The sequence below is a fragment of the Mobula hypostoma genome, chromosome 1 (genome assembly GCF_963921235.1).
Source record: "Mobula hypostoma chromosome 1, sMobHyp1.1, whole genome shotgun sequence".
NCBI lineage: Eukaryota > Metazoa > Chordata > Chondrichthyes > Myliobatiformes > Myliobatidae > Mobula > Mobula hypostoma.
The window spans coordinates 224,330,859-224,343,615 of record NC_086097.1 but is presented as its reverse complement, the minus strand read 5'-3'; the positions used below and the strand labels follow the sequence as shown (position 1 = coordinate 224,343,615).

General features: G+C 46.7%; 1 protein-coding gene across 1 annotated transcript; it reads left to right on the top strand.

The window, feature by feature from the left end:
- The first annotated feature begins 3,888 nt into the window (after positions 1-3,888).
- LOC134349429 (uncharacterized) lies at positions 3,889-9,734 on the top strand. The gene is given in 4 exon segments (XM_063053759.1): positions 3,889-4,161; positions 4,163-4,390; positions 5,390-7,456; positions 9,522-9,734. Coding segments are annotated over 4 exon segments (2,781 nt in total).
- Positions 9,735-12,757: the final 3,023 nt, after the last annotated feature.

The window sequence follows — 12,757 nt, the reverse complement described above, 5'->3', positions numbered from 1 at the left end:
TATCAGTGCTGTCCCAATTCTGCTCACCAGGCCTGGAATATATAACAGTAAAGTGTCCTTTTTACCTACCACAGGAGCTCTCTGGGGTCATTCTGGTAGCAGTTTATATTCCACCTCAGGCCAATGTCAAGCAGGTTTTAGATGATCTGAGCAATGGGATCAACATGCACGAAACAGCGCACCCTAACGCCTTCACCATCATTTTGAGAGATTTTAACAAGGCCAGCCTGAAAAAAAAATCACTAAGCAATTACCATCAACAGATCACTTACAATACCAGAGGAAACAACACACTGGACCATTGCTACACCACCATCAAGAATGCCTACCGTGCTATTCCACGCCCTCACTTCAGGAAGTCTGATCACCTGGCTGTACTTCTACTCCCTGAGTATAGGCAGAGACTGAAGACTGCAGCACCAGTAGTGAGGACCAAGAAGGTATGAACAAGGGAAGCACAGGAGCGCCTACAGGACTGCTTTGAATCGGTGGACTGGACTGTATTCAGGGATTCATCTTTGAACCTGGATGAGAATACTGCAGTTTTTACTGACTTCAATAAAACCTGTGTGGATGAGTGTGTGCCCACAAAGACTTACTGTACATTCCCAAACCAAAAACCATGGATGTACGTCATCTGCTGAAGGCTAGATCTGTGGCATTCAAGTCAGGCCTGTACAGAAAACCAAGTATGATTTGTGGAGGGCTATTTCAAGGGCGAAGAAACAATTTCGAATGAGGTTGGAGGTGACATCGGATGCACAGCAACTCTGGCAGGGTCTGCAAGACATTACTTCTTACAAAACATAGAAAATAGGTACAGGAGTAGGCCATTCAGCCCTTCGAGCCTGCACCGCCATTCAGTATGATCATGGCTGATCATCCAACTCAGAACCCTGTACCAGCCTTCCCTCCATACCCACTGATCCCTTTAGCCACAAGGGCCATATCTAACTCCCTCTTAAATATAGCCAATGAACTGGCCTCAACTGCTTCCTGTGGCAGAGAATTCCACAGATTCACCACTCTCTGTGTGAAGAAGTTTTTCCTCATCTCAGTCCTAAAAGGCTTCCCCTTTATCCTCAAACTGTGACCCCTCGTTCTGGACTTCCCCAACATCGGGAAACGAAACCCAGTAGTATGAATAACAGTGATGCTTCACTACCAGATGAACTTAACACCTTCTACGCACGCTTTGAAAGGGAGAACACAACTACAGCTGTGAAGATCCCTGCTGCACCTGATGACCCTGTGATCTCCGTCTCAGAGGCCGATGATAGACTGTCTTAAAAAGAGTGAACCCTCGCAAGGTGGAAGGTCTCAATGGAGTACCTGGTAAGGCTCTGAAAACCCATGCCAACCAACTAGCAGGAGTATTCACGGACATTTTCAACCTCTCACGGCTACGGGTGGAAATTCTCACTTGCTTCAAAAAGGCAACAATTATACCAGTGCCTACGAAGAATAATGTGGGCTACATTAATGACTATCACCCAGTAACACTCACATCGACAGTGATGAAATGCTGTGAGAGGTTGGTCAAGACTAGACTGAACTCCTGCCGCTGCAAGGACCTGGACCCATTGCAATTTGCCTATCATCACAATAGGTCAACGGCAGACGCAATCTCAATGGCTCTCCACACAGATTTAGATCAGCTGGACAACACAAACACCTATCTCAAGATGCTGTTCATCGACCACAGCTCAGCATTTAATACCATCATTCCCACAATTCTGATTGAGAAGATGCAGAACCTAGGCCTCTGTACCTCCCTCTGCAATTGGATCCCGGACTTCCTAACCAGAAGACCACAATCTGTGCAGATTGGTGATAACATATCCTTCTTGCTGACGATCAACACTGGCGCACCTCAGGGGTGTGTTTAGCCCACTGCTCTATTCTGTATATACACATGACTGTGTAGCTAGGCATAGCTCAAATACCATATATAAATTTGCTGACGATACAACCATTGTTGGTAGAATCTCAGGTGGTGACAAGAGGGGTGTACGGGAGTGAGATATGCCAAATGGTGGAATGGTGCCGCAGCAACAACCTGGCACTCAATGTCAGTAAGACGAAAGAGCTGATTGTGGACTTCAGGAAGGGTAAGACAAAGGAACATATACCAATCCTCATAGAGGGATCAGAAGTGGAGAGAGTGAGCAGCTTCAAGTTCCTGGGTGTCAAGATCTCTGAGGATCTAACCTGTTCCCAACATATCGATGCAGTTATAAAGAAGGCAAGACAGTGGCTATACTTTATTAGGAGTTTGAAGAAATTTGGCATTATACACTCAAAAACTTTTATAGTTGTACCATGGAGAGCATTCTGACAGGCTGCATCACTGTCTGGTATGGAGGGGCTACTGCTCAGGACCGGAAGAAGCTGAAGAAGGTTGTAAATCTAGTCAGCTCCAGCTTGGGTACTAGCTTACAAAGGACCCAGGACATCTTCAGGGAGTTGTGTCTCAGAAAGGCAGCGTCCATTATTAAGGACCTCCAGCACCCAGGGCATGCCATAGTCAGTCACTTCGATCACATTTCTTCCCCATTCTGATGCTTGGTCTGAACCTTTTGATTGTGTTTGTTGCATCTGTGCATAATACATATATTTTAAATAAAAGCACGCACACGGGAGATGGCTTCAACTGGTGTATTCACTTTGCAGTGAGAGAGAGAGAGAGAGAACAATGCATTTGCGCAGACAACAGATCAATACCTAGTGCTAAGGGGGGGGGGAGTGGGGAGGTCATTGCTCTAAAAGAAATAGATCCACACAGTACAATGTCTGCATACTTTTATGCATTGAGTTACTACCAGACGATTGGCTGATTAGATATTTGCAATAATGAGCAGGTGTACAGTTATACTTAATAAAGTTGGCCACTGAGTGTCAATCATTAAGGATATTTAGATGTTTGAAAGAATTGGGAATTGGTGTCATTGGGGAATTTGTACAGAGGTACATATAAGAATTGGGGCAGATCAGCCAAAACTATACAAAACTTGAAATGTTGAGTAGCCGAAACGCGCTCCTATTTTCTTATCTTCTTATCCGTCATACTACCCAAAAAGATCGTGAACACGGCGCAGCACATCACACAAACCAATCTTTTGTCCTTGGACTCACTTTACACCGCACGCTGTTGGAGCAGTGCTGCCAGGATAATCAAGGACACGACCTACCCACCTAACACACTTTTCGTCCCTCTTCCCTCCGGGAGAAGGCTCAGAAGCTTGAAGACTCGTACGGCCAGATTTGGGAACAGCTTCTTTACAACTGTGATAAGACTGCTGAATGGATCCTGCCCCGGATCTGGGCCGTGTCCTCCAAATATCCGGACCTGCCCCTCGGTTTTTTTGCACTACCTTACTTTCCATGTTTCTATTTTCTATTTATGATTTATCATTTAAATTTTTAATATTTACTAATTTTTACTATTTTTAATATTTAATATTTGTAATCCAGGGAGTGGGAAGTGCAAAATCAAATATCGCTGTGATGATAGTACGTCCTAGTATCAATTGTTTGGCGACAATAAAGTATAAAGTATAAAGTATCCTCAAAGAGCAATGCCTCAGAAAGGCAGTGACCATTATTAAGGACTCCCATCACCCAGGGCATGCCCTTTTCTCACTTGTGGTAAACTATGTATATATGTTGTAACCTGTCTGGACACACCCCTCTGCTGACTGCCCCTGTGGCTCCTCCCACAGATCCTGTATAAATGTGTTCGCCTTGCCCCTCCCCCTCAGTCCGGGGGCAGACACTCACTGTGGAGGTCGTATTGTACAGCAAATAAAAGCCTTTCAGTATTTTGCCAAACCTGTCTTTTGGAGTAATTGAAGGTGCTTCAATTTTATTCGCTGTACGTTTTAAAACATGGAACAGCCCCTGAGACCAGAAAAATTAGACCTCAATCCACAAACACCTGAAGCTGGAAATGCTTTCGAACTCTGGCTGGCCTGTTTCGAAGCGTATCTAGAGGAGATTAAAGCGACCGACCCCGTAGCGAAACGCAGAGTTCTACTCCCCAGGGTCAGTCCACGGGTTTATTCGCTGATCAGAGACCAGCCGAACTACGATGGCGTGATGAACGCACTCAAAAGACAATACCTGCGGCCGATAAACAGCGTCTATGCTCGGCACCGTTTAAGCGACACGGCAACAATGCCCCGGGGAATCGAGTGCTGAGTTTGTCCAGGCCCTACAGACACTCGTGCGAGCCTGCAATTGCCAGGAGCTGACGGCGGCGCAGCATGCAGAACTCCTAGTGAGGGACGCCTTCGTTACGGGGACCAGGTCAGTGTACGTGCGCCAGCGGCTGCTGGAAAAAGCCGATCTTACCCTAAGTTCGGCGACGGAACTGGCTGATACATTGGAGGCCGCTCTGCATAACTCCGAGGCTCTCCAGGCACACGATCCCCCGATGGCCTCGTGGGTGCCGCAGACCCCGCAACTTGCCAGCGAATTGACCTCGGCTGCCGCCAGTCGTGAGTTCGCGAAGTGCTACTTCTGCGGACTGGAGAAGCACCCCCGGAAACGCTGCCCGGCCCGACCAGCTACCTGCTCCAGCTGCGGAAACAAGGGCCACTTCGCCAAGGTCTGTAAGTCCAAACCGCGAGCGGGATCGAGCAGCGCCACGTGCAGACGTGGGGGTCGCCATATTGCCTGCACGCCACCAACACGTGCGAGACAGGGGGGCGGCCATCTTGGTCGGCGCCACCTCCTACCGCCTACGACCAACGGGTGCTCACGGGGCACCCCACCATGCCGGACCAAGACAGCGACCCCACCCTGGCTTCCGTAACCCTCGACCAAAGCGCTCCCCACCAGCTCGCAAGGTCAATGGTGGACATCCTGGTGGAGGGGCACAGGACAAGCTGCCTGTTTGACACAGGCAGCACGGAGAGTTTTATCCACCCGGCCACGGTGCAGCATTGTGGACTCATGATACGGCCGGTAAGTCAGAGGGTCACCATGGCCTCCAGGTCGCATATAACAGACATCCGGGGGGGTTGTGTAGCGACACTAGTGGTGCAGGGCACAGAATATCGGGACTTTACGTTACTGGTCTTGCCTCAACTGTGTGCCCCTGTGCTGTTGGGGTTGGACTTCCAGAGACACCTGAAAAGTGTGACAATGAAGTATGATTGGCCCCTCCCACCAATTACTGTCATAAATCCCCTGTTTTGTAGCGATATGTCACGTACCCCGCTACTGACCACACACACACACACCGACCCGCACATCCCACCCAACATCATGCCAACTGCCACACTACCAACACCACTTGCGGCCTCTCCACCCTCAGGATCCCTCCCCCACCGCTGTTCGCCAACCTGACCCCCGAGTGTAAACCTGTGGCAAACCTGGGGACAGAGCTTTCATTAAGTCGGAGGTGCAGCGGCTGCTCAGGGAGGGGGTCATTGAGACAAGCACAAGTCCTTGGAGGGCGCAGGTGGTGGTTGTTCGGAACAGGGCGAAGAATAGGATGGTTGTGGACTATAGCCAGACCATCAATAGGTTCACGCAGCTCGACGCGTACCCTCTACCCCGCATCGCGGATATGGTCAATCAGATAGCACAGTACAAGGTGTACTCGACCATAGACCTAAAATCCGCTTACCATCAGCTCCCCATCCGCCGGGAGGACCGCCCTTACACTGCCTTTGAGGCGGACAGCAGGCTTTATCAATTCCTGCGCGTCCCCTTCAGTGTCACGAATGGTGTATCTGTCTTCCAGAGGGCAATGGACCGGATGGTGGACCAGTGCCAACTGAAGGCCACATTCCCATATCTGGATAACATCACCATCTGCGGTCACGACCAGCAGGATCACGACAACAACCTCCAAAAATTTCTCCAAGCGGCCAAATCTTTCAACCTCACCTATAACAAGGACAAGTGTGTATTTGGGACCACCCGACTTGCTATCCTTGGGTGTGTCGTGGAGAATGGAGTCATTGGCCCTGATCCCGACCATATGTGCCCCTTGTTGGAACTCCCTCTTCCCAATACCCTCAGAGCCCTCAAAAGGTGCCTGGGCTTCTTTTCATATTACGCCCAATGGGTCTCTAACTGTGCAGACAAGGCCCGCCCCCTGGTCAAGTCCACCACATTCCCCCTCTCTGCTGAGGCCCACGCGGCCTTCAACCGCATAAAAGGGGACATTGCCAAAGCAGCAATGCATGCAGTGGATGAGGCCATTCCCTTCCAAGTAGAGAGTGACGCCTCCGACTTTGCGCTGGCTGCTACCCTCAACCAGGCAGGAAGACCAGTGGCGTTCTTCTCCCATACCCTTCAAGGCCCTGAAAATCGGCACTCTGCGGTAGAGAAAGAGGCCCAGGCCATAGTGGAAGCTATAAGGCACTGGAGGCACTATCTCACTGGCAAAAGGTTCACCCTGCTAACTGACCAGCGCTCAGTCGCATTCATGTTTAATAATCAGCAGCGGAGCAAAATCAAAAATGATAACATTCTGAGGTGGAGAATCGAACTCTCCACCTACAACTATGACATCATGTACAGGCCTGGGAAGCTCAATGAGCCCTCCGATGCCCTATCCCGGGGAACATGCGCCAGCGCGCAGATCGACCGGCTATACACCCTACATGTAGACCTTTGCCATCCGGGAGTCACCCGGCTTTTCCACTTCGTGAAAGCCCGGAACCTGCCTTACTCCCTTGAGGAGATCAGGATGATGACCAGGGACTGCCAAGTCTGCGCAGAGTGCAAACCGCACTTCTACCGACTCGAAAAGGCACCAGTCATCAAGGCCACCCGCCCCTTTGAGCGACTGAGTGTTGACTTTAAGGGCCCCCTTCCCTCCACCGACCGCAATGTGTACTTTCTTAATGTAATTGACGAGTACTTGCGGTTCCCCTTCGCCATCCCCTGCCCCGACACCACTACCACGTCAGTTATAAAAACCCTGCGCAAGCTCTTCACTCTGTTCAGATACCCATGCTATATCCACAGTGACAGAGGGTCCACGTTTATGAGTGACGAGCTGCGCCAATACCTGCTGGCTACGGGAATTGCAACCAGTAGGACCACTAGTTATAATCCCCGGGGGAATGGACAGGTAGAGAAGGAGAATGGCACGGTGTGGAAAGCCACACTCTTAGCCCTCAAGTTAAAGGGACTGCCGGTCTCCCGCTGGCAGGAGGTCCTTCCCGAGGCACTCCACTCCATCCGCTCCCTGTTATGCACAGCCACCAATGCCACCCTTCATGAGCGGCTCTTTTCTTTTCCCAGAAAATCGACCACTGGGACCACCCTACCATCTTGGCTGACGTCCCCGGGGCCAGTGCTGCTCCGGAAACATGCAAGGAGCAATAAATACTCCCCGATAGTCGAGAGGGTTCACTTACTTCATGCGAACCCCCAGTATGCCTACGTGGTTTTACCTGATGGGCGGGAGGACACGGTCTCCATCCGCGACCTGGCGCCCGCAGGAGCTCAGGGCCCCTACCCTGAACACTCCGTGGTGACTATTGACCCCGTACCCACCAATGTATGTACCTACGAGACACCGTGCACCCCAAACCCTATACAGACACCACACGACACTCCCATACCGGGCGCGACGCACACGCACGAGGGATGACCGATGCCTAACGTGCTGGCACCTGAAGTCAGGCCGGAGCCAGCACAACCGCCATCGCCGGTGCTACGTAGATCACAGCGACGGACTCGACCGCCTGATAGACTTAACCTGTAAATATACTTCTTGTAAATATTGTCAGTCACTTCACCCCGTGGGACTCTTTTTAAAAAAAGGAGGGGTGAATGTGGTAAACCATGTATATATGTTGTAACTCGGTTACCTGTCTGGACACACCCCTCTGCTGACTGCCCCTGTGGCTCCTCCCACAGAATCCTGTATAAAGGTGTTCGCCTTGCCCCTCCCCCTCAGTCCGGGGGCAGACACTCACTGTGGAGGTCGTATTGTACAGCGAATAAAAGCCTTTCAGTATTTTACCAAACCTCAGTCTTTTGGAGTAATTGAAGGTGCTTCATCACTGTTACCATCAGGTAGGAGGTACAGAAGCCTGAAGGCACACACTCAGCGAATCAGGAACAGCTTCTTCCCCTCTGCCGTCTGATTCCTAAATAGACATAGAATCTTTGGACACTACCTCACTTTCTTAATATACAGTATTTCTGTTTTTTAATCTATTCAATATACGTGATTGATTTACGTTATTTTTTTTCTCTCTGCTAGGTTATGTATTTTGCATTGTACTGCTGCTGCTAAGTTAACAAATTTCACGTCACAATAAACCTGATTCTGATTCAGCAAGAAGCGTAGACAGAGTTCATTGGGCGGAGTCTGGTTTCAGTGACGTGCTGAACTGTGTCCACAAACCTCTGCAGTTCCTTGCCATCCCAGGCAGAGCATAAAATGTTGTGCAAAGAGAACTAGATTCTCTCCAGTAGACTGGCTGTGTGAATAAAGGCTTTTATACTCCCCAGTCACAGCATCCACATGGCTCAGTTTGGTCACTCACACAGCAACATTTGGTGACTGACGGACAAGTTAGTACAGACAACTCTTTAATTGTCATGCCCATACTAATAGAAGCTGATATTTTGATCAAGACACAGATTTTTCTCTCAACGTTGCTGCTGGTACCTTGCCACATCAGTGAAGCAGGCACACCAGAGATAAGGGCTTCAAACAGTTGAGTGGGAATTGACTCCCAGAATTCAAATAACTGCAGTCCAACTAAATTCAAGTAAATGGGCTGACAAGCAGTAGATGGTATTTCTTCAAATCAGCTCTATAAAACCATATGATCTTAAAATATAGGAGCAAGATTCGGCTATTCGGCCCATCAAGTCTGTACCGCCATTTGATCATAGTTGATTTCCTGTATTGTGTAAAAATTCTAGATTTTTTTATATGGTTTCACATGGTATGGCCTCTACAGAGCCCTTATCTCAACATTATTGAGGCTGTCAGGGATTACTTGGAGAGACAAAAGCAAGCAAGACAGCCAAAGTCTGCAGAACTATGGCAAGTTCTCCAAGATGCTTGGGATAACCTACCAGCCGATATTTTATATAAAACTGCACAACATCGTACCTAACTGAATTGATGCAGCTTTAAAGGCAAAGGGTGGTCACTCCAAGTATTGATTTAATTAATTTTTTACTGTTTACTGTTCTTTGTAGCAATTTTTTTGCTATTTAGAAACTTTTGATTATTTTTTAAAGCAGCTTCTCTGTATAGAAAGTGTTTACATGTGCCTATGACTTTTGCACAGTACTGTACATGGTAAACACTCAAAGGAAACACTAAGGGAAACAAATGCATATGGAATTTCGAAATCTGCACCCAAAACAATACCACCGACTCAAAATGTAATGCCTGGCTTAGTCAGCATCAAGCAAAAAGGGAATTATTCTTGAAAGCCAATCATCACAGGAGAAGTATTATAAAAGTTAGTCAACATTCCCCATTAATTTTCCCTGTAATCTATTCTTCCCACATCAGCTCTCCCCAGAACCTAACATTCACTTGCACAGTGGGAGCAATGAACTCATCCACCAGCAACATGGTAGGAAACCGGGAGTATCTAGGGGAACATGCAAATTCCATACCAGCAGCACTGGAAATCAAGATTGAACACGGGCTGCTGGTGCTGGGTTCTACCATCTGCGCCATGCTGCTGCTCAACGACAATGAATTACTAACAACCTTTTCTTTGTCGAAGTAAATATAGAGCTATTCAGCTTCATTTACAGCAGAATACCAATGCATGAAGCTTGCAGTAAAAGGCTGCTGAGTGGTAGGCTATGACGCTGACTGCAATGACCAAAAAAAAAATTCAATTAACTCCCATAAGCCCCCAGCATCAAGAGAGGAGAATCCCCACTGGTTGAGGGCTTAATTACACTGTCAAGGCTGCAACACAGCCTCTGGTACAACCCCAGAATAGAGGGGCGTCCTTTTGGAATGGAAATAAGGAGGAATTTCTTTAGCCAGAGAGTGATGAATCTGTGGAATTCATTGTCACAGGCAGCTGTGGAGGCTAATTCTTTATGTATATTTAAGGCAGAGGTTGGTGTATTCCTGATTGGTCAGGGCATGAAGGGATAGGGGGGCAAAGTAGGAGATTGGGGCTGAGAGGAAAATTGGCTCATCCATGATGAAATAGCAGAGCAGACTCAAGGGGCCAAATGGCCTAATTATGCTCTTATATCTCATGGTCTTATGGTCCTTTTGGTCACAAATCAAAAACAAGATCATCAGTTAACATGTGCTTCAGGCAAGTCAATCCCATTTGTACTGGAGCCTCAGGATCTTCTATGTGTTGGCACGTAGCCAAGTGGTTAAGGCGTTGGTCTAGTGATCTGAAGGTCGCTAGTTCGAGACTCAGCTAAGGCAACGTGTTGAGTGCTTGAGCAAGGCACTTAACCACACATTGCTCTGCGAAGACACCGGTGCCAAACTGTATCGGCCCTAGTGCCCTTCCCTTGGACAACATCGGTGGTGTGGAAAGGGGAGACTTGCAGCATGGGCAACTGCCAGTCTTCCATACAACCTTGCCCAGGCCTGGAAACCTTCCCAGGTGCATATCCATGATCTCACAAGACTAACAGATGCCTATATATGCTCCATGGTAGAGGTGACAACTGATACCACAACCATTTTCGTGCCAACTGTTACTAGTCCTTTAAGTGATGAGGGTCAGACAGCTACAAGGGGAATAGGACTTGTATTGGAAGAAACAGAAGAATGCATTATTCTAGTACGAGGATATAGACATGATCAAGTATTGTTCAACTTGACATCACTCCGAATTCCTAGTTAGCATGGAGTAAGCCTCCAGGAGCTTTTCCAAAATTTATTAGTCGAACAGTTTACCCATTCAGAACATAAAACATGAAAGACATGAAGAAGAGAGCTTAATAAACTCATTGGATGGGGAAATGCTGCTGGACTTTCCATGGTAAATACGCCAGATATTGTGGAGATAAACTCTCAGTTAAATTCTCTATGGCAAAAGATGAAGGAAATTTTAAATGGCAAGTATCAGGATACGGCAGGAGTTAGCACTTTAGCCAAGCAACAAGTGAAGCTAGTTTTGGAAATGCTCCATATTTCACAACCCTTAGGAGATATGATGAACTGAATTCTTGACAGAGTTAATAATGAAACTCTATGTTGGCGCTGTCCTTCATATTCCTTACCATAGTGACAACCATACAGAGGAAATTTACAAGAATGTGTCACGGTCTGGTCCGTTGACTCCTTGTTTCAGTTAATTTCCTTTTCCCCATGTTCCACTGGGCTCCTTGATTTGGGCACCTGATCCTTATACGAACGGGTCAGCATAAAAGCGTTGGCTTACATCCAATGTTCACTCTAATTTTTAGTAGTCAGTGTGCGCAAAAATCTTACGTTATGCAAATTTTGTTTCCTGCAACAAAAGTATGTGCGCACTGACACAGTTTATGTAGGTTTATAAAATTTTTGACATAAAACTGCACAGGATATCAACAAAATAACATACATATTTAAGTCACTTAGTTATTTTTTCTCTCTCCTGTCTTCAGCATTTACCCATTCTTTGCAAACTTTATCTCGACTAATAGAACTTCCATCCAATTGATAGCTTTTGATTCTCATTAACATATCCAAATGACATTCACCTAAACGGTTTCTCAGCTTGTTTTTGAGTTGATTCATTAGGCTAAAACCTCGCTCACAGTCAGCACTAGACGCAAGAAAGGTTACCCCAATGTCCATCAACTGTGCAAGGTCACAAAACTGTTCATTTTGAAGTACAAATGCCAACATTTGAGTAAAGTTTGAAATCAGTTTGGATTTAATTTTTTCTTGCACGGAAAATTTGAATCATTAAACTGTCTGACTATTACAGTATTTTCAGCTAGAAAATCATGATACCTTAGACATAAGGCATTAACTTGTTCATTCTCCAAATGTGAAGTCACAATCTGAAATTGCGGAGAAATCAAAAGCTGGCCATTCTTGTACCTGATCTTCAGAAACCTTTCTTCTAAATGAACGCAAAGTCTATTTATAAAAGTCAACAGCGAACTTGTATCTACTGTGACGTTTTCTTCATGTTGTTGGCTTAGCAAAACCTTAACTTTGTCACTCCACAAAACATTGTCTCCCAGATACTGCTTTCTTATCTTGTTAATTTTGCCTCGCACGAAATGAAGTGAATCAATTGGTGTCAGGCCACTCCTTTGCAGAATCTTGCACAGTGCAGCCAGTTCATCAAAATCATCACTTAAAACTTGTAAAGCTACTTTACAAACGTGTGAAAATCTGCTGATGCTATTTCTTCAAACATGTCTTTCTAAACAATATAGTTGATAGTCTCCAGAAATTCAAATGCATAATTTTTCCTTTGCCAGCTGTCTGGGAGTTGAACATACTTTTCCATATGTTCATTAATGTGTTGAACTGAATGTAAAGAGTTACTCATTTTAATAGCTAACAACACACTGTCGATAAGAACTTTGATCTCCTCTGGGTTTGATCGTTTTCGCTCTTGCTCATCTGCTCTCAATCGTAACATGCGTAGCACTCCTGTAACGGGTAATAACGGGTTCTGTTGCCTGAGCTTTTGTACACCGTCCAAATGAGATTTTATTGCCAAATGACGCTTCAAAAAGTCAAGTTTCCAAATATCATCCCACTTCTTTCCACTAGCAAATTCTCCAGAAACTTTCGCACCAAGACAATACAAACAGATAAATCCAG